This window comes from Oryctolagus cuniculus, chromosome 1 (assembly GCF_051225735.1).
Source record: "Oryctolagus cuniculus isolate XC-2025 breed Fujian yellow rabbit chromosome 1, ASM5122573v1, whole genome shotgun sequence".
NCBI lineage: Eukaryota > Metazoa > Chordata > Mammalia > Lagomorpha > Leporidae > Oryctolagus > Oryctolagus cuniculus.
The window spans coordinates 232,395,613-232,416,384 of NC_142867.1; the positions used below are offsets into that span (position 1 = coordinate 232,395,613).

The 20,772-nt window shown below is 47.2% G+C and overlaps 1 protein-coding gene across 10 annotated transcripts in view; it reads left to right on the forward strand.

Annotated features, from left to right (window-relative positions):
* NUP188 (nucleoporin 188) overlaps positions 1-20,772 on the forward strand; it is a 52,510-nt gene that overhangs the window by 7,073 nt on the left and 24,665 nt on the right. For 7 of the 10 annotated variants that reach the window (XR_016225798.1, XR_016225802.1, XR_016225804.1 and 4 more), the window contains exons 2-11: positions 159-213; positions 2,386-2,459; positions 5,680-5,764; positions 6,244-6,324; positions 9,574-9,618; positions 10,744-10,836; positions 10,963-11,082; positions 17,574-17,785; positions 19,201-19,315; positions 20,266-20,466. Coding sequence is in view for 7 of the 10 variants with exons in the window: in XM_089320935.1 (XP_089177061.1) it covers positions 159-213; positions 2,386-2,459; positions 5,680-5,764; positions 6,244-6,324; positions 9,574-9,618; positions 10,744-10,836; positions 10,963-11,082; positions 17,574-17,785; positions 19,201-19,315; positions 20,266-20,466 (1,081 nt within the window). In the remaining 3 variants the exon portion in view is untranslated. The remainder of the gene's footprint in view (positions 1-158; positions 214-2,385; positions 2,460-5,679; positions 5,765-6,243; positions 6,325-9,573; positions 9,619-10,743; positions 10,837-10,962; positions 11,083-17,573; positions 17,786-19,200; positions 19,316-20,265; positions 20,467-20,772) is intronic. The other 3 variants (XM_070057642.2, XM_089320947.1, XM_089320933.1) reach the window with 2 other exon arrangements.

Sequence of the window (20,772 nt, forward strand, 5' to 3'; positions counted from 1 at the left end):
ACCTTTCTCTCTGTCTCTCTCTCTCACTGTCCACTCTGTCAAAAAAAAAAAAAAGGCTTAACCTACTACACCATGGTGATGAAATAGCTGTGAGGTGGTGTAGTCAGGTTCGTATATAATCTGAAAGCACAATTACCCGTGTTTCTCTCATTTTTCAGGAGCAGTAGAGAGCTGTGGACAATCCTGCTTGGAAGGTCAGCTCTCAGAGAACTGGTAAGGGTAATGTTCTTGTGGTTTCTGTGGATTCTTTGTGTAGTGAACAGCACAAAACTACCTTCCTTGTCTTTGAAGTAGGGAGTGAAACGTATTTTTACTTCTGAAACTGTGTGTTACGCAGTCCCTGCTCTCCGCAGGCATGGGAACCTGTCCCGTAGCCCGGCTGCTGACGTGTTCTGAATCTCCCTTTGACAAAGGTGTCTCAGCAGCACTGAGTGTTGGCTGCTGCGAGCAGGGGTACAGATACCTGTCTCCCCTCAGGCTGAGACTCCGGTCTTTCTCTGCGCACCTTTCCTTCCCGTTCATCAGCCTCCTCTAGCTCTTAGCGGCGGTGGTTTGTAGAACGTTTGCAAACAAATAATCAGTGAAGAACAGTGCTTCCTGTTTGTCCTTGGGTGTCCTAAGGATAAGTGTTAAGATTACATCCAGGGACTGGCACTGTGGCTCAGATGTTAAGCCACCAGAGTGCTGGTTCAAGTCCTGGCTCTTCCACTCTGTCCAGCTTCCTGCTAATGTGCCTGAGAAGGCAGCGGTTGATGGCCCATGTGCTCGAGCACCTGCCACCCACATGTGGAAACAGGATGACGCCCCTGGCTCCTGGTTTTGGCCTGGTCCAGCACTGGCTGTTGTGGCCATTTGGGAAATGATCCTGTAGATGAAAGATTCTCTCTCTCTCTGTTCTTCCCTCTCTGTCTCTGTGACTTTTAAGCAGATAAATAAATATTTTAAAAAATATTACCTTCGATTACTATTATTGTTATTAAAATTAACAAAATGAATATTATATCCATTTTAGAGCCTACTTTAAAAAAAAAAAAGTTATTTTCATTTGGAGGCAAAGTGAAGGAGAGAGAGAGAGAGATCTTCCATCCACTGATATACTCCTCAGTTGTCCACAACGGCTGGGCCTAGATCATGGCAAAGCCGGAAGCCTGGAACTTCATCCAGGTGTCCCACATGGGTGGCAGGGCCCAAGCACTTGAGCCATCATCTGTTGCCTTCCAAGAGGCAGAGGTAGAGGAGCTGGGAGTCAGTTGGCACTCTGATGCAGGGTGCATGTGTCCCAAAGGTTACTTAACCCACTATGCTTCAATGCCTGCCCCTTTAACATTTTTTGATATTCCTTTATCTGATGATTCCAATTATGAAAATGTATTTTAAGAAACAACTGGGGACTGATGCTGTGGTATAGTGGGTAAAGCCACCGCCTGCAGTGCCAGCATCCCATATGGGCACCGAGTCCCGGCTGCCCCACTTTCAATCCAGCTCTCTGCTATGGCCAGGGAAAGCAGTAGAAGATGGCCCAAGTCCTTGGGCCCCTGCACCTGTGTGGGAAACCAGGAAGAAGCTCCTGGCTCCTGGCTTCGGATTGGTGCAGCTCTGGCCATTTGCAGCCAATTTGGGAGTGAACCAGCAGATGGAAGACCTCTCTCTCTCTGCCTCTCTTTCCCTCTCTGTGCAACTCTTGACTTTTTAATAAATAAATAGATCTTTAAAAAAAAAAAACAACCTGAAAATAGTTTTGTGTGCAAAGCTCTTCACCATCACAAAATTGTTTAATAAAGAATTATAGTCACTATAAGTGTATCTAACATGAAAGGAATGGTAAATAAATTTTGATCTAGTCACTTGATAAGATAGCATGCAACGACCGGACAGTATGTTTACCGGGGCCGACCCTGTGGCACAGCACGTTGGGCTGCTGCCTGCAGCACCAGCATCCCCTATGGGCACTGGTTTGAGTCCCAGCTGCTCCACTTCCAATTCAGCTCCCTGCTGATGCGCCTGGGAAAGCAGTGGAAGGTGGCCCAAGTCCTTGGGCCCCTGCACACACTTGGGAGACCCAGATGCAGCTCCTGGCTTTGGCCTGTCTTAAACCCAGGCTGTGTCTGCTATTTTGGGAGTGAACCAGCGAATGGAAGACCTCTTTCTCTCTGCCTCTGAATCTCTCTAACTCTGACTTTCAAATAAGTAAATAAATCTTAAAAGAAAAAAGTATGTTTATCAAGGTTTTTATAAGGTTAAATTATTATGCTACAATGTTAAGGAACGAATTCTAGATTCAAAATGATTCCAGCTGTGGGAAAAACACATATTAAAAGGAGTTAAGAGTCGTATCCTGGTGTCTGATTAAAACTGCATTTGTATAATTGCCTTTTTCTTTTCCAGAATCAGATAGAGGCAGAACTGAATAAACATTGGCAGCGGTTGTTAGCAGGGCTTTCTTACTACAGACCTCCCAGGTAAGGCGGTCTCAGTGTCGGCTTGGAGTAATTCCCCTGGGAAGGCTGGCGGCGGTGCATCCATCCTCAGGTGCCTTTGTGCTGTTGCGGAGCTAGGAGTGGGTGCAGGCGTCAGAATGCAATCTAATCACCAGTGGGAAAGAGCAGTGCGCTTTTTTTTTTTTGGTCTATTGAAAGAAAGGGAAATTTCTTCTTGAAATACATTCCATTCACAGGAACTCCATCTGGGTCCCCCACATGGGTGACAAGGCCCAAGCACCTGGGTTATTTTCATTGCCTTCCCAGGTGGATCAGTAGGAATCTGGATCGGAAGCAGAGCAGCTAGGACGTGGTGCTGTCGTGGTGGGACGCCACCATCACTGGAAGCAGCAGCTGACCCGCTGTGCTGCCGTGCCAGCCCCCCTCATTCCTTTTCTGTTTGTCTGTTTGCTGCAGATCATAGAGACTGTGGTAGATGAATACACAGATTGTTTGCTAAGGGAATTAAAATAATGCACTTGTAGGGCTAGGGTCATTTACCTTTTTTTTTTTTTTTTAAGATTTATTTATTTATTTATTTGAAAGAGTTACACAGAGAGAGGAGAGGCAGAGAGCGAGAGGTCTTCCATCCGATGGTTCACTCCCCAGTTGGCTGCAATGGCTGGAGCTGTGCTGATCTGAAGCCAGGAGCCAGGAGCTTCTTCCAGGTCTCCCTCTCGGGTGCAGGGGCCCAAGCACTTGGGCCATCTTCTACTGCTTTCCCAGGCCACAGCAGAGAGCTGGATGGGAAGTGGAGCAGCCAGGACTCGAACCGGCACCCATACAGGATGCTGGCACTGCAGGTGCAGGCTTTACCTGCTATGCCACAGCACTGCCCCCCGCCCCCCTTTTTTTTTTCTAAGAGTTATTTGGAAAGCAAAGCAAGAGCGAGAGAGAGAGAGATTCCATCCATTCATTTACTCCCCAAATGCCCAGAACTGCTGCACTGGGCCAGGCCCAAGTCAGGGGTCAGGAACTCCATTTGGGTCTCCCAGGTGGATGGAAGAATCCAAGCAGTTGGACCATCAACCACTGACTTCCTAGGCATATTAATAGGAATCTGGATCCGAAATAGAGGCACCGAAGCTTGAACTAGGCACTCCGATATGGGATGCAAGCATCCGAAGTGAGCTCACCACCCTCCTTTTTATTGTTGTTTTAAAAAGATTTACTTAGAAAGAGCTGCAGAGACCGGGAGAGACGGAACTTGCATTCACTGTTCACTCCTCAGATGGCTGTAACAGCTAGCGTTGGGTCAGGTGAAAGCCAGGAGCTTCATCTGTCTCCCACGTGGGTGGCAGGGGCCCAAGTACTTCCACTGCTTTCCCAGGCCATTAGCTGGAGCTGGAGTGGAAGCAGAGCAGCCAGGACTCGAACCTGTGTCGCAGACACTGGCTAGACCCCATCCTTCCTTTCCTCTCAGCTGTGGCGACGCTTTAGTCTTTCCTTGGTTTTCATGACCTTGAGTGGTTCTCAGGAGGACTGGTTGAGCATGTCATAGTATGTCATAGTATGCTCTCAGTGTGGAGCTGCCTGACGTGTTCCTCGTCAGTAGACTGGAGTTGTGGATTTTGGGGAGAACAGAGAGATGAGGTGCCGTTCTTACTAGAAGGCGTGTGTCACCCTCCTGAGATCTCTGCTGATGGGAACGTGGGCAGTTGGGTAAAGTAGCGTTTGCCACGTTTCTCCTCTGTAGGGTTGTTTTTCCCCTTACCTTACCCTGTTCTTTAGCAGTGAGTCAGTAAGCGCAGCCTTCTCGGTGCAGGTGGTGGTAGAATTATACTGCACCTCCTGAAGGGGGTGGTATCTGTGTATGTGAGTTACAATTCCTCCATTTATTCACTCATCATTTCTATTAGTCTAGACTCAAGTTTATTATGTATTTTATACTTCATTCCAGCTTTCAGGTTGCCTTTTTTTTAGAGATTTATTTATTTATTTTTTTTCTTTTTTTTTTTTTTTTTCTTTTTTTTTTTTTGACAGGCAGAGTTAGACAGTGAGAAAGAGAGACAGAGAGAAAGGTCTTCCTTTTCCATTGGTTCACCCCCAAAATGGCCTCTACGGCCAGCGCACTGCGCCAATCCGAAGGCAGGAGCCAGGTGCTTCTCCTGGTCTCCCATGCGGGTGCAGGGCCCAAGCACGTGGGCCATCCTCCACTGCCTTCCCCGGGTCACAGCAGAGAGCTGGACTGGAAGAGGAGCAACCGGGACTAGAACCTGGGGTGCCGGTGCCGCAGGCGGAGGATTAGCTTCTTGAGCCACGGCGGCGGCCAGGATTTATTTATTTATTTGAAAGGTGGAGTTGAGAGAGAGAGGGAGGGGGAAGGAGAGGGGGGAGGAAGGAGGAGGGAGAGACTGAAAGATATCGTCCATGGCTGGGACTGGGCCAGGCTAAAGCCAAGAGCCTGGAACTCCATCTGGGTCCTCCCACATGGGTGGCAGGAGCCCAGATACTTGAGCCATCTTCTGCTGCCTTTTCAGGCACATTAGCAGGGAGCCAGATCAGAAGTGGAGCAGCTGGGGTGCGCTCATGGGATGTGGGCAGTGGCTTAATCTGCTGTGCCACCATGCTGGCCTCTCACTTCTTTTTTTTTTTGACAGGCAGAGTAGACAGTGAGAGAGAGAGACAGAGAAAGGTCTTCCTTTGCCGTTGGTTCACCCTCCAATGGCCACTGCGGCCGGCGTGTTGCGGCCAGCGCACCGCGCTGATCCGATGGCAGGAGCCAGGAGCCAGGTGCTTTTCCTGGTCTCCCATGGGGTGCAGGGCCCAAGCACCTGGGCCATCCTCCACTGCACTCCCTGGCCACAGCAGAGGGCTGGCCTGGAAGAGGGGCAACCGGGCCTCTCACTTCTTAATAGCTGTAGGGTATTTGGTAAATTATTTGTGTTGTGTTAATTTTATTTGTAAATGACTATAGTAATATTTACTTTCCAGGATAGCTATAAGGTTCAGAATAAGTAATGTAACCTAATGAATCTACAAATAATATTGTTATTACTGTGTTTCCTAAGACACATGGTATATTTTTATTACCTAGGCATAACCAGCTCTGTTTATAAAGTGTGTAGAGGTGAATGTATGCGTATATATTTTGTAGATACCTAAAGAACAGAAAAAAAATCTTGTAAAAATCTTTACATACTTTTATCATAAACCCTAGAGTTGTTGAGATTGAAAGCATGATCCACTGTTCTTTTTATAGTTCAAGTTCAGCTGAGAAAGTAAAAGCTAATAAAGATGTAGCTTCACCACTGAAGGAGCTGGGGTTAAGAATCAGCAAGTTTTTGGTAAGTGAAAACTCGCCCTGCTTTAATGTGTTACCGGCAGTGAATGTGCGTGTGCTATTGTTAGTGATTTTTATTGGAAATTCAGTCTATTACAGTTTGGGGGGTTACATTGAACATATTGGTCTTAGAAATACTCAAATTGGCAGCTCTCCTAACAGGTACAAAGCGAAGTAATGATCTTTAAGTCGAGTACGTTTTTATTTAAATATGTAGCATTTTCTTTTTTAGAAGCCCAGGTAATGCCTGTTCCTGAGCTGATGAGCTTAGCCAGTTAGCGCAGTTGTTGCCTGTAGCTTTGTCATGGAAATTGTGTGTCAGTTTACTGGCTCTTCTTCCTGTTTGGATTGAAATTGCTGTGTTGTGTGCAAGCTCTGGAAGGATTTTTGTTGATTCAGGATCTGTGCTTGTGGAGAACACGTGGTTGGATGCTTTGAGTCTTAGTAGCTGCGCTGCTCTCCACTTACAAGTCTGCATTTCAGGGTCTTGATGAAGAACAGAGCGTGCAGTTACTCCACTGTTACCTCCAAGAGGATTACAGGGGCACGCGGGACTCACTGAAGGTTTGTAGCTGCGTCCAGCTCCTCTCGGCCGCCTGTATCTTTTGTCCTTGTTGGTTTTGGATAGTATAGGGTTTTGGCACAGGTTTTTTTTTTTTTTTAAGATTTTATTTATTTGAAAGGTAGAGTTACGACAGTGAGAGGGAGACAGAGAAAGGTCTTCTATTGGCTGGTTCACTCCCCAAATGGCCACAACAGCCAGAGCTGAGCCAGTCTGAAGCCAGGAGCCAGGAGCTTCTGGGTCTCCTGTGTGGGTGCAGGGGCCCACAGACCTGGGCATCCTCTGCTGCATCCCCAGGCCACAGCAGAGAGCTGGGAGGAAGTGGAGCAGGGGCCGGCACTGTGGAGTAGTGAGTGAAGCAAGAACACGTGCTAGTGCTTCTGTGAAAAGTGGAAATGGAAGAGTGGGCATTCGGCACACTGGTTGACACTGCTTGGAGGGTGGGTTGGAGTAGTGGGTTAAGCCGCGGCCTGCAATGCCGGCATCCTGGCTGACTGCTCCACTTCCAGTGCAGCTCCTTGTTCATGGCCTGGGAGTAGCAGCAACAGGTGCCCAAGCACTTGGGCTGCTGCACCCGCATGGCCCCTGGCCCCTGGCTCCTGGCGCTGGCTCCAGCTTTAATCTGGCCCAACTCTGGCCATTGCGTCCATTTGAGGAATAAACCAGTGGATGGGAGATCTCTCTTTGTAACTCTGACTCTAAAATAAACTTCAAAACAAAACTAAGCATGTTAATGTGGGAACACATGCGTTTCCACCAGTGGGCTAAATGTCCACCTCAGGATGTCAGAGATTCTGAAAAGGATTTGGGGGACCAGCGTTGTTCTGTGGGTGAAGCCACGGCTTACGATACTGGCATCCCATATTGTAGTGTGGATTCGAGTCCCAGCTACTCCACTTCTGATCCAGTTTCCTGCTAATGTATCTAGGAGGGCAGTAGAAAATGACCTAAGTATCTGGGTTCCTGCCAGCCATAAGGGAACCTTTTTTTTTTTTTTTTTTTTTTTAATTTATTTGAAAGAGTTACAGTGAGAGAGGGAGAGACAGAGAAGGGGAGGGTGATCTTCCATCTGCTGGTCCGCTTCCCAGATGGCCGCAGCAACCAAGGCTGGGCCAGGAGCTTCATCTGGATAGCCCACGTGGAGCAGGGACCCACGTGTTTGGGCCATCCTCTGCCACTTCCCAGGCACTCAGCAGGGAACTGGATGGGAAGTAGAGCACCTGGGATACGAACTGATGCCCACATGGGACGCTGGCGCTGCAGAGGGCAGCTTAACCCACTGCTCCACAGTGCCAGCCCCCATCTGGAAAATTCCCTGGCTCTTGGCTTTGGCCTGGCACAGACCTGACCATTGTGGCCATCTGGGGAGTGGACCAGCAGATAGAAGATCCCTTTCTGTCTCTCTCACTCTGCCTTTCAAATAAACAAATCTTTGAAAACATGAAGAAAATGATTTGGGAAAATGGCCATTCTACCCAGGCCCACTTTTTTTTTTTTTTTTTAAAGATTTGTTTATTTATTTTGAAAGGTAGAGTTAGAGAGAGGGAGAGGACAGAAATATCTTCCATCTGCTGGTTCACTCTGCAAATGGCTACAACAGTCGGGGCTGGCCTGATCCAAAGCTAGAGCCAGGAGCTTCTGGGACTCCCACGTGGGTACAGGGGCTGAAGCACCTGGGCCGTCCTCCACTGCTTTCCCAGGTGCATTAACAGGAAGCTGGATTGGAAGTGGAGCAGCAAGCAGTGGCTTTATCCACTACACCACAGTACCGGTTCCCAGACCTGCATTTTATATACGAAGAACCTGAGATAAGAGAGGCACTGTGCTTTGGAGCCCAGTTTTGGGTGCATTTAAGCAAAATATTTACAGAATCAGGCTGTTACAACTTTAAAGAAATTTTATTAGATTTTTAGTATTTTTTTTAAAAAAGACATTTATTTTATTTGAAAGGCAGAGTTAGAGAGATTGATATTCCATTCGCTGGTTCACTCCCCAAATGGCTGCATTCGGTGGAGTTGGGCCAGGCTGAAGCCAGGAGCTTCTTCTGGATCTCCCATGTGGGTGCAGGGGCCCAAGCACTTGGACCATCTTTCGCTGCTTTCCCAGGTGCGTTAGCAGAGAGCTGGATTGGAAGTGGAGCAGCTGGGAACCAAACTAGTGCCCATATGGGATGCCGGCAGCTTAACCTGCTATGCCACAGCACTGGCCCTTGGATTTTTAATTTTTCAGAAAAGACTTATTTGTGTATTGAAAGGATGAGGGACAGAGAGATCTTCCATTTGCTGATTCATTCCCCAAATGGCCACAACAGTTAGGTCTGATGCCAGGAGCTAAGAACTCCATCCTGGTGTCCCGCATGGATGGCAGGAGCCCAAGTACTTGAGCCACCTTCCGCTGTACTCCCAGGTGCGTAAGCAGGAAGCTGGATTGCAAGCGGAATAGCTGGGACTTGAACTAGGCACTCTGATAGAGATGATGCTGACGTGGCAAGTGGTGGCTTAAATTACTGTGCCACGACACCAGCCCCTAATTTTTATTTTTCACTTGAGAGGCACAGAGAGACAAAGGTCCTATCAACTGATTTGTTCCCCAGCTGGGGCTTGGCTGGGCCAGGCTCTGGTGAGAGTGGGGGGAGGAATTAGATCCAGGTTGCCGTGTAGGTGGGAGGAACCCAGTTAAGCACTAGCACTGCCTCTCAGGGTCTGCTTTAGCAGGAAGCTAAAATAAGGAGTTGAAACCAGGAATCAAACCCAGACACTCTTTTTTTTTTTTTTTTTTTAATTTATTGATTTATTTAAAAACAGAAGAAGAGGCTTAGAGAGAGAGAGAGAGAGAGAGAGAGAGAGAGAGAGGTCTTCCATCCGCTGGCTCACTCCCCAGTTGGCCTCAAGGGCTGGAGCTGGGCTGATCCGAAGCCAGGAGCCAGGAGCTTCTTCTGCTTCTCCCTCTTGGGTGCAGGGCCCAACGACTCAGGCCATCTTCCACTGCTTCCCCAGGCCACAGCTGAGAGCTGGATCGGAAGTGGAGCAGCCGGGACTTGAACCGACGCCCAGATGGGATGCTGGCACTGCAGGCAGTGGCTTTACCCGCTACGCCGTGGTGCCAGCCCCAACAAGGGCAACTCACCACCAGGCTAAATGCCCACTCCAGGCCATCATAACCCTGAAGGATGAGGCAGAGTTTCCAACTTTTCCTTTGCTACCGGAGCTTTGACTTGCAGGGTGACTTCTTAACTGTTCTGTTTCCTTCAGGTGGTCCTGCAGGATGAGAGACAGAGCCAGGCCTTGATCCTGAAGGTCAGTGCAGTCCCCATTTTAATTCTGTGCTGTCAAATTGGTGACGACTTCGTGACCTGGTTCTCTCTCTCTTTTTTTTTTTTTTTTGTTATTTATTTTTTTGACAGGCAGAGTGGACAGTGAGAGAGAGAGAGACAGAGAGAAAGGTCTTCCTTTGCCGTTGGTTCACCCTCCAATGGTCGCCGTGGCTGGCGCACCGCGCTGATCCGAAGGCAGGAGCCAGGTGCTTCTCCTGGTCTCCCATGGGGTGCAGGGCCCAAGCACTTGGGCCATCCTCCACTGCACTCCCGGGCCACAGCAGAGAGCTGGCCTGGAAGAGGGGCAACCGGGACAGAATCCGGCGCCCCGACCGGGACTAGAACCCAGTGTGCCGGTGCCGCAAGGCGGAGGATTAGCCTAGTGAGCTGCGGCGCCGGCCGACCTTGTTCTCTCGAGCTTTGCTGGCTTTTGACTCTTCTGCTGGCCAGCACCGAGTGCCTTGTGGAGGAGCTCACGCGCTCGCTGGGAAGCCGGCTGCTTTGTTCACTGGACCAGCGGAGGGGCTTCCCCAGGGGGGCTTCAGCTCCTGGTGGTGAAAACTGGCCCATGAGTGTGGAGATCCAACAGGCTTAATTGGTTTTTCTGTATTCCTGTATTTCCCATCCTCCCTCTAGCAACCTTCACACTTAGGATCTTGCTTTGAAGTGAAATTTGACTCAGTTCTGATGTGGTTTCCTCCTCATTTAGTGAGAATTAAGCGCGTTAGTTAGAGACATTAGGACAGACACGTTAGTTAGAGACATTAGGACGGACACGTTAGTTGAACAGTGGGACATAGATCAGTGATGTTTTTGTATGTGTTTTCATGTCCTTGGCCTGTCATTTTATAGCATTGTGTGTTTCTTGAATGTTCTGAGGAATCGTGGTAGAAAACCTTTTTGGAAACTTGATTTTATTCTGAGGTAATACTTGCATAACTTACATGTGGATTTTGAAGACCTTTTGCTTCTTTTGCCTAATTTATTATATTTTATTCAAATCAGACTTTTGCATTTTCAGGTAAGTGTTCTGATTAGCAGTAGATCTAAAATTGAGTATCTCTGTGCAAAGGTGAATAACTGGTTCTAGTCTTTGGGTTCTTCCCAGATTGCAGATTATTACTATGAAGAAAGAACCTGTATTCTACGCTGTGTCCTGCACCTTCTGACTTATTTCCAAGATGAGCGGCACCCATATAGGGTAAGCTCCTTTAATCCTTTTGGTTCCTTTCACCCAGTATCATTCAACCATTGAAAGTAATTTTATATTATCCCTATTCATTTGAATATTTTCCCTTTTAAATGAATTATTTTGATTTTTTAAAAGGTTGAATATGCAGACTGTGTTGATAAGTTGGAGAAGGAGCTAGTTTCAAAGTACAGACAGCAGTTTGAAGAGCTTTATCAGACTGAAGCCCCAACATGGGAGACCCATGGGACCCTCATGGTATGTGGTGACTGTGCTGTCTGGCGCTGTAGCAGAGTTGCACGCGTTTCCTCTTAGAGCTCCATGTTCAGTTATTTATTCACTCATTCACTGAAGATAGATGCAGATTTCAGTTTATGTCATATAGATCAAAACTGATGGCTTCAGGTAATGCTACTGCTTCAGGGCCTTTTTCCTTGACTTTATCAGTTACTGTATTTGTTTCCTTACCAAAAGATTTTCAGTTCTTTTTGTTGCTGTTGGTTTTTTTTTTTTAACTTTTATTTAATGAATATAAATTTCCAAAGTACAGTTTATGGATTACAATGGCTTCCCCCCCATAACGTCCCTCCTACCCGCAACCCTCCCCTCTCCCACTCCCTCTCCCCTTCCATTCACATCAAGATTCATTTTCAATTCTCTTTATATACAGAAGATCAGTTTAGCATACATTAAGTGAAGATTTCAACAGTTTGCTCCCACACAGAAACATAAAGTAAAAAATAATAGATGATTTTTAAAATGATGATGAAATCAGATCAGACCTATTGTCATGTTTAATCCCAGTGAGAGTCAAGCTGGGAATTGATAATTTCTTCTTCTTTTTTTTTTTTTAAACAGAAGATCAGTTTAGTATACATTAAGTAAAGCTGTCAACAGTTTGCACCCCCATAGAAACACAAAGTGAAATATACTGTTTGAGTACTCGTTATAGCATAAGTCTCAATGTACAGCACATTAAGGACAGAGATCCTACATGAGGAGTAAGTGCACAGTGTTGTTAAAGATTTATTTATTTATTTTTTGTTACTTGAAAGTCACAGTTTCACAGAGAGGGAAGGAGAGGCAGAGAGAGAGAGATCATCCATCTGCTGGTTCACTCCCCTATTGGCCACAACAGCCAGAGCTGTGCTTATCTGAAGCCAGGAGCTTCTTCCAGGTCTCCCACGCAGGTGCAGGGGCCCAAGCACTTGGGCCATCTTCTGCTTTCCCAGGCCACAGCAGAGAGCTGGATCGGAAGTGGAGCAGCCGGGTCTCGAAACGGCGCCCATATGGGATGCCGGCACTGCAGAAGGCAACTTTACCTGCTATGGCACATCGCCGGCCCCCAAAATATTTTCTCTTAACGGTTAATGGAACTTATCTAAACCCAAAGGTTTCATCTTTTTATGATCACTTTCCGTTTATTTAGAAATGTTTGTTTATTTATTTGGAAGGCAGAAAGAGAGGGAGAGAGAAAGATCAGTTTTCCATCTGCTTATTCGTGCACCAAGTGGCCACAGCAGCTAGGGCTGTGCTGGGCTGAGGTCAGGAGCCTGGAACTTCATCGGGGTCTCCCTTGTGGGTGGTAGGAACTCCAGTACTTGAGCTTTGGTCCGCTTGCCAGGCACGTTAGCAGGAAGCTGGGTTGGAAGCAAAGTGGCTGGCACTTGAACCTGCGCTTTCATGTGGATGTAGGCTACCCAAGCAGTGGCTTAGCCCACTGTGCGTCAGTGCCGGCCCCATGATCACGTTGTATGAACTGTGTGAAATTAGGCTGGTTATTTCATCCTAAGCCCTAAACCAGTTTGCATTTTTAGATAATAATAAGATCTTTTTTGTTGGGAAAGTAATACATTCTTATTAAAACACACCAGTCAGCACACAGAAGCTATTTACAATATTTGGTAGAAGGAAGGAGCCCATTTCTGATGTGGTATATACATTGTTAATGTCTCCCCAGAAAGTTTGCCATCCAGCAGAAAATAGCAACAAAAGCATACGTTTCCCAGGAATTAACTTACTGCAGTCCAGCATCTGAAGTGACTAGAACTTCACAGTGCTTTAAAGGGTGTACAGGAAGACATGACCGAAGGAAAGACACACCACACTGCTGGGTTCAGAGACTCCCAGAGCCTCGAAAATGCCAATTTCTGTATGCTTGTTTTTTTTCCCAAAGATTTATTTTATTTATCTGAAAGGCAGAGTGACAGAGAGAGGGGAGAAGCAGGGGAAGGGATCGTCTGTCTTTGGTTCTCTCTCCAAATGGCTGTGACAGTTGCGTCTGGGCCAAGCTGCAGCCAGGAGCCTGGCATTCCGTCTGCATCTCCCACGCGGTGGGAGGGGCCGGGTACTTCTGCTGCCTTCCTGGGCATGTCAGCAGGGAATAGACAGGAAGCGACACAGGACTCAAACCAGTGCGCTAATATTTGATGTCAGCATTGCAGGCAGTGGGCTTACCTGCTGTGTCCCAACACTGCCCAGGCTGTTTGTATTAAACTTAGAAATTTAATACAGCTCTGAAAAAAATAAAAATATGAAAATATTGAAAAAGGAAAATTAACCTTACAAAGTAATAAAGCTGTAGTAATTTAAGGAATAGACTTGAATAGAGCATAATAGAAAATGTAGCTGTGGATCGAAAAACCAGTAGGAAATTAGTGGTAGCATTCAAATCGGTGAGGAAACACCATGGGGTAGCCATCTAGAAAAAAGTGCTATCTCTACATTATGCTTTTTTTTTTCCGTAATAATTTATTTTATTTATTTGAAAGAGTTACAGAGAGAGAAAGAGGGAGAGACACAGACAGCTTCCCTCTGCTGGCTCACTCCCCAGATGGCCACAACAGCCAGAGCTGGGCCAGGCTGAAGCCAGGAGCTTCTTTCAAGTCTCCCGCATGGGTGCAAGCACCCAAGCACTTGGGCCATCTTCCGTTGCTTTCCCAGACCGTTAGCAGGGAGAAGGATTGGAAGTGGAGCAGTCGGGACTCAAACCTGCGCCCATATAGGATGCCACATCACAGCTGGCTGCTTTATCCGCTATGCCACATGCCGGCCTCTCATTCATACTTTTTACCAAAAGAAGTTTCTGATTAAAAAAATGTTTTAAAGATTTGTGTATTTATTTCAAAGTTAGAGTTAGAGAGAAAGATCTGCCATCTGCTATTTCATTTTCCCGGTGGCCGCAGTGTTTTGTCAGAGCTGGGCCAGGCCAGCCTAGGAACTTCATCCAGGTCTCCTAAATGAGTGACTGGGGCCCAAGTACTTGGGCTGTCTTCCGCTGCTTTTGCCAGGCCATCGTCAGGGAGCTGGACTGAAAGTGGAGAAGCCCTGGACACGAACCAGCGCCAGTATGGGATGCCTGTGTCACAGGCAGTGGCTTAACCTACTGCGGCACAATGCTAGCCTCTGTATTGTTTATTTTATGCAGTTGTGAATCCAAACTGAATCTTTGTGTTTACATTTCCGCATGGCTCCAAGTAGTCTGTGTGTGCATAAGTTTTGATAAATTTTAACTTCATAATTTATGTATACTTTCTGTTTATAAATGATAGACTATTATCTATTCATATTTTATACATTCATAACATTCCTAACTTTCTCAGTTTTTTCAATGTTGGCTTCACAGTATGCAAGTTTTTCCAAAATGCTACATATCAAAAAAAAAAAAATTAAGCCGGCGCCGTGGCTCAATAGGCTAATCCTCCACCTTGCGGTGCCGGCACACCGGGTTCTAGTCCCGGTTGGGGCGCCGGATTCTGTCCCGGTTGCCCCTCTTCCAGGCCAGCTCTCTGCTATGGCCAGGGAGTGCAGTGGAGGATGGCCCAGGTGCTTGGGCCCTGCACCCCATGGGAGACCAGGAAAAGCACCTGGATCCTGGCTCCTGCCAGGATCAGCGCGGTGCGCCGGCTGCAGCGGCTGCCATTGGAGGGTGAACCAGCGGCAAAAGGAAGGCCTTTCTCTCTCTGTCTCTCTCTCACTGTCCACTCTGCCTGCAAAAAAAAAAAAAAAAAAAAAAAAAAAAAAAAAAATTAAAAACAAAAAAAAAACACACACACAAAAAAAAACAAGCTGGGGCCAGTGTTGTGGCATAGTAGATTAAGCCACTGCCTGCAACACTGTCATCTCATATAGGCCTGAGTTCGAAGTCCTGTCTGCTCTGCTTCTAACTCAGCTCACTACAAATTTGCCTGGGAAAGCAGTGGAAGAGGGACCAAGCACTTGGGCCTCTGCCACCCACATAGGAGACTGGGATGCAGTTCTAGGCTCCTGGTTTTGGCCTGACCCAGCCCTGGCCTCTGGCCATTTTGGGAGTGAACCAGTGGATGGAAGATTCTTTCTCTCTTTTTTTAAAGATGTATTTATTTTACTTGAAAGGCAGAGTTATAGAGAGGCAGAGAGAGAGAGAGGTTGTTCATCTGCTGGTTCACTCCCCAAATGGCTGCAACAGCTGGAGCTGAGCTGACCTGAAGCCAGGAGCCCAGAGCTTCCTTTGGGTCTCCCATGCGAGTGCAGGGGCCCGAAGAGTTGGGCCATCTTCTGTTGCTTTCCCAGTCCATAGCAGAGAGCTGGATGGAAAGTGGAGCAGCCACAGGGGATGCTGGCACTGCAGGTGGCCTTTTACCTGCTGCGCCACAGCACTGGCCTCTGGAAGAATCTTTCTCTTGTTCTATCTGCTTTCAAATAGGTAAATGAAAAAAAATAAATCTACATATAAATGGACCTGTGTAGTTCAAACTCATGTGTTGTTCAAGTGTCAACTGCATTAAGAAGTGTGATGCTGAATTTCTAAACTTTTTTTTTTCTTTAAAAGATTTATTTATTTGAGAAGCAGAGTTACAGACAGAGAAAGGGAGAGACAGAGAGAGGTCTTCCATTCACTGGGGCGATCAGGAGCCAGGAGCTTCTTCCTGGTCTCCCACGTGGGTGCAGGGGCCCAAGCACTTGGTTTCCCAGGCCTTTAGTAGAGAGCTGGATTGGAAGTGGTGCCGCCGGGACACGAACCGGAGCCCACAAGGGATCCTGGCACTGCAGGCAGAGGCTTAACCCTACTACGCCACAGTGCCGGCCCTGATTTTTTCTTAGATATGTTAATGTTACTGATTAAAATATACTTTTTAATGTTTTTAACAAATTTTTTTGTGTGAGGTAGTGAAAGCTCGCATCTGCTGGTTTGCTCCCCAGACACCTGCAGTGGCTTGGGCTAGGGTAGGAGCCAGGGACTCCGTTCTGGTCTCTCTCACGGCTGACAATGAACTCAGTCACTTGAGCCTTCTCTGCTGCCTCCCAAGATCCACTTTAGCAGGAAACTGGAGTCAGGAGTATATGGAGCTCAGACCCAGCACTCTGAAATAGGACGCGTGTGTGTCGACCGAAGCGGCCAGATTCTCACTCCTGTTGCTGATTTTTAATTTGATTCTATTACGATGAAAGAACACATTCTGTATAATTGTGGTCTTTATATATATGTTTATATTCTTTATATATATATATGTGTATATGTATATATATTTTAGAGTTTTAATATATAGTTTAAGAGTTAGATCTTCTATCTCTAGTTATCTGCCCAAATGACTGCAATGGCTGTGGCTGGTCCATACCAAAGTCAGAAGTCAAGGGCTTCATCAAGATCTCCCATGTTGGGGGCAGGGCCCAAACACGGGGCCATTATCCTCTGCTTTCCCAGGCGCATTAGACGGACTAGAAGTGGAGTAGCCATTCAAACTGGCACCCATGTGAGATGCTGGTGTCGCAGGCAGATTGTAGTTTTTAAAAATGTGCTTTCCCACAATATGATGTTTCTTGGTGAACGTACCATCTGTGCTTAAAAAGAATGTATGTTTGCTAGTAGTTGAGTGTAGTACATTCTGTAAATGTTAGCCAGTTCAGTGTTGTTGATAATTTATGTCTTGCTGATTTTTTGTCTTTCCATTATATGGCATGATTTTGTTAGCAAAAGATTGGTAATAACATAAATGCGTGTCCAAATGGGCTTATAATTACAAATTATAGCATTTATATGCAGTGGTAAAGTATATAGCATTACATATAACAAAGGGGCAGATATAATAATTTATGGGGGGCCCGGAGCTGTGGAATAGCAGGTAAAGCCGCCACCTGCAGTGCCGGCATTCCATATGGGTGCCCGTTCGAGACCTGTCTGCTCCACTTCTGATCCAGCTCTCTGCTATGGCTTGGGAAAGCAGTAGAAGATGGACCAAGTCCTTGGGCCCCTGCGCTCGAGTGGGAGACCCGAAGAAGCTCCTGGCTCCTGGCTCCTGGCTTCAGATTGGTGTAGCTCCGGCTGTTGCTGGAGCCAGTTCGAGTCTTGCTTGCTCCAACTTCTGATTCAGCTCCTTGCCAATGTGCCTTGAAAAACAGCAGAAATGGCAGAAATGCTTTGGCCCCTGCCACCCACAAGGGAGACCTGGAAGAAGCTCCAGCTGGGGAGTGAACCGGCAGATGGAAGATATCTCGCTCGCTCTCTCTCTCTCTCTCTCTCTCTGGTTCTCCTCTCTCTGTGTAACTCTGACTTTCAAGTAAAATAAATAAATCTTTAAAAAAAAATCTATGGGATATCTATTTAATAATTACCATGTAGCTAAGAAAATGGATGAAAGAATTTTTTTTTTTTGAAGATCTGTCTATTAGAGATAGAGATATCTCCCATCTGCTTAAAAACTTAAAATTTTTAAAGTATGGTTTTTGTCTCACTTTATTTCTCTCCCATTTTTTCTTCGTTGGTTGTACAGACTGAGCGCCAAGTGTCTCGCTGGTTTGTTCAGTGCCTTCGGGAGCAGTCCATGCTGCTAGAAATCATTTTCCTTTATTATGCCTACTTTGAGATGTCACCTGCTGATTTATTAGTATTAACCAAGATGTTTAAAGAACAAGGATTTGGTAGTAGGCAGACCAATAGGCATCTGGTGGATGAGACCATGGATCCTTTTGTGGATCGGATTGGGTAAGTCCAAATGAGTTGAAGGTCATAAAGCTTAAGGTGCTCAGAGCATTGATGACGTCGATCGTGTGAGAGGGCGAAGGGGACGTCGTGCTTCTTAGTCTGTGCGTGAGAAAATAAACGAGTACGGCGCCACGCTCCGATTCGTACAAGCAGCAAAGACCCTGGGAAGCATTCTTGTCTCAGAAAAAGTGTTGTGTTTTACTTTTGTCTTACTGTCTTCATCTAAATGGGCATCCATTCATTCAGCAAAAATTTGTTGAGCAGCTGTTGGAGGCCAGGCACCGTGCAAATGCTAAGAGGAGAGTGATAAACAAGGCGTGGGTGTCTTCCTCAGGTCATAGGCTATGGGCTTGCTTTCTTTCTTTCTTTCTTTCTTTCTTTCTTTTTTTTTTTTTTTTAAGATTTCTTTATTTGAAAGAGTTAGAGATCTTCATCCGCTGGTTCATTTCCCAGATGGCTACAACAGCCAGGGGTGGGCCAGGCCAAACCCAGGAGCTTCCTCTAGGTTTCTCCCATGGGTGCTAGGGGCCCAAACATTTGGGCCATCTTCTGCTTTTCCCAGGCAGTTAGCAGGATTGGAAGTGGAGCAGCTGGGACATGAGCTGGCATTCATACAGGGTGCTGGTGTTGCAGACGGTAGCTTTGCCCACTATGCCATGATGTCAGGCATAGACGATAGGCTTTGAATTTCTCCATTATTTCTGTTTATTACCATGTAAATATCCATATTTGGTGCCTGTTCCTTCAGTGAGCCATGCTGCACTAGCCACTTGAGAAGTGAGAAGGTTTCTCTGGGTCAGATGGAAGTGGTGGTTCTAGAAACCAGCAGTAGATTGGCTCTGCCAGGTGTGGTTGGCATAAACGCACATGCGACCAACAGGTACTGGAAATGTGGCTGGTCACAGGTGCTGTAAGACTTCGTATGAAAGGGGATAGTAAGGGCCAGCGCTGCGGCTCACTAGGCTAATCCTCCGCCTGCGGCACTGGCACCCCGGGTTCTAGTCCCAGTTGGGGCACCGGATTCTGTCCCGGTTGCTCCTCTTCCTGTCCAGCTCTCTGCTGTGGCCAGGAAGGCAGTGGAGGATGGCCCAAGTGCTTGGGCCCTGCACCTGCATGGGAGACCAGGAGGAAGCACCTGGCTCCTGGCTTTGGATCGGTGCAACGTGCCGGCCATAGCAGCCATTTTGGGGGTGAACCAGCGGAAGGAAGGCCTTTCTCTCTGTCTCTCTCTCTTTCACTGTCTAACTCTGCCTGTCAAAAAAAAAAAAAAAAAAAAAGAAAAAGGGATAGTAAATAATTTGTTATTTTTGATAGTGAGGGTGAGATAGAGCGGTGAGGTATCGTGTGTTACTGCAGCCTCCAGCAGTGAGGTTCAGGACGCGTAATTGACACCGTGGTGCCGTTCTCCTTTCCAGCTACTTCAGTGCCCTGATTCTGGTGGAAGGCATGGATATCGAGTCCTTGCATAAGTGTGCCCTGGATGACAGGAGAGAACTGCACCAGTTTGCCCAGGATGGACTGATTTGCCAGGTGAACTTGGTGAACTTGGAAGAGCCTCTGTTCTTTTCTCAGATTGTTCATAGTTAATGTTTTCAACTACTTAACGTCATGAAGGGTAGCATTTTCAGTGCTTTGGAGTTTGAGGTTTTACATAATCAGCTCTAAAATAATAGCAGCCGTAAGGCCTAGAAGTCATGAGGTTCTGCCTCACTAGTTAATGTGAGTGTGGAGGAAAGTCTCAGATCTGTCAGTCACTGGGGCCGAGGTGGGCGCTGTACTGTGGGGGGAAGCAGCATCCTCCTGGGGTGGTGAGGGAGGAAACCCTGGGGGTGTCTGGGGTGGGGGGGCCTGTGAGCCAAGAGGACAGAGATGGGTGTAGAGGAGATGAGGAGAGTCATACACAGTTCAAGAAGGAGCAGGGTGCAGTTTCTGGAATCTCCTTTTGAATATGTACTTGACAATCTTACATTAAGACTATTTGAAAAAATATGTGGGAGAGGGAAGAGTAATTGAAGGGTGCATTAGTGAGGTGGCTGGAGGTTTGTGAAGAGTAAGATACCCCAATTGGAGGGCAAGGCCACTGTGGGTGAGTGAAAGGCTTACTGAGTATGTTAAGGGATCCTGCTGAAGGATTTTTAAATTAATTTTATTTCCTTTATTTGAAAGGCAAAGAAACAGACACATTTCCCATCTACTAGTTTCCCACATGCCTGCAAAAGCCAGGGCTGGGCCAGGCTGAGGCTGGAGTCCTGGGACTGAATTCGGGTCTCCTGTTTGGGTGGCAGAGACCCGCGTGGTTGATCCATCACGTGCTGCTGCTCAGCGTGTGTGTTCACAGGACACGGGGCCTGAACCCAGGCCCGCGCTGCGTAACGCGGCATCCCCGCCGGTATCTGGCGTGCTGCACAAGGCACCTGCCCCTGGGAGGAATCCTGTCCCTTTTCGTTGGGAGACACAGTGTGTTTTCTCCTCTCATGAAGGATATGGATCATTTGATGCTGACCTTCGGGGACATTCCACATCATGCCCCAGTGCTTCTGGCCTGGGCTCTGCTCCGTCATACCCTGAACCCAGAAGAGACCAGCAGTGTGGTCCGGAAGATAGGCGGCACGGCCATCCAGCTGAATGTGTTTCAGTACTTGACGCGACTGCTGCGGTCACTTGCCAGCGGGGGAAACAATGTGAGTCTAAGGCTGTTGGTGGTTGAGCATGGAAGTGGGCGGGACAGAACCGTGAAAGTAGTAATAAAGTAGTAATAAGTGAAGTGGATACTAGTGCTGCTGGTGTCGCAAGTAACCGTAGAGTATTTACTGTGCCATTCTGGAGACAGTAGAAAGAGCTGTGGTTGCCAGGGGGACTAAGGAGATGGGTGAATGGAGCATGGAGGATTTTGAAAGCAGTGCAACTTTGGTTTACTGGAATGATGACACCTGCCGTTGTCCTTGTCCAAAATTGAGGAACGTACGCCAAGTGTGAACCCTAGGCGA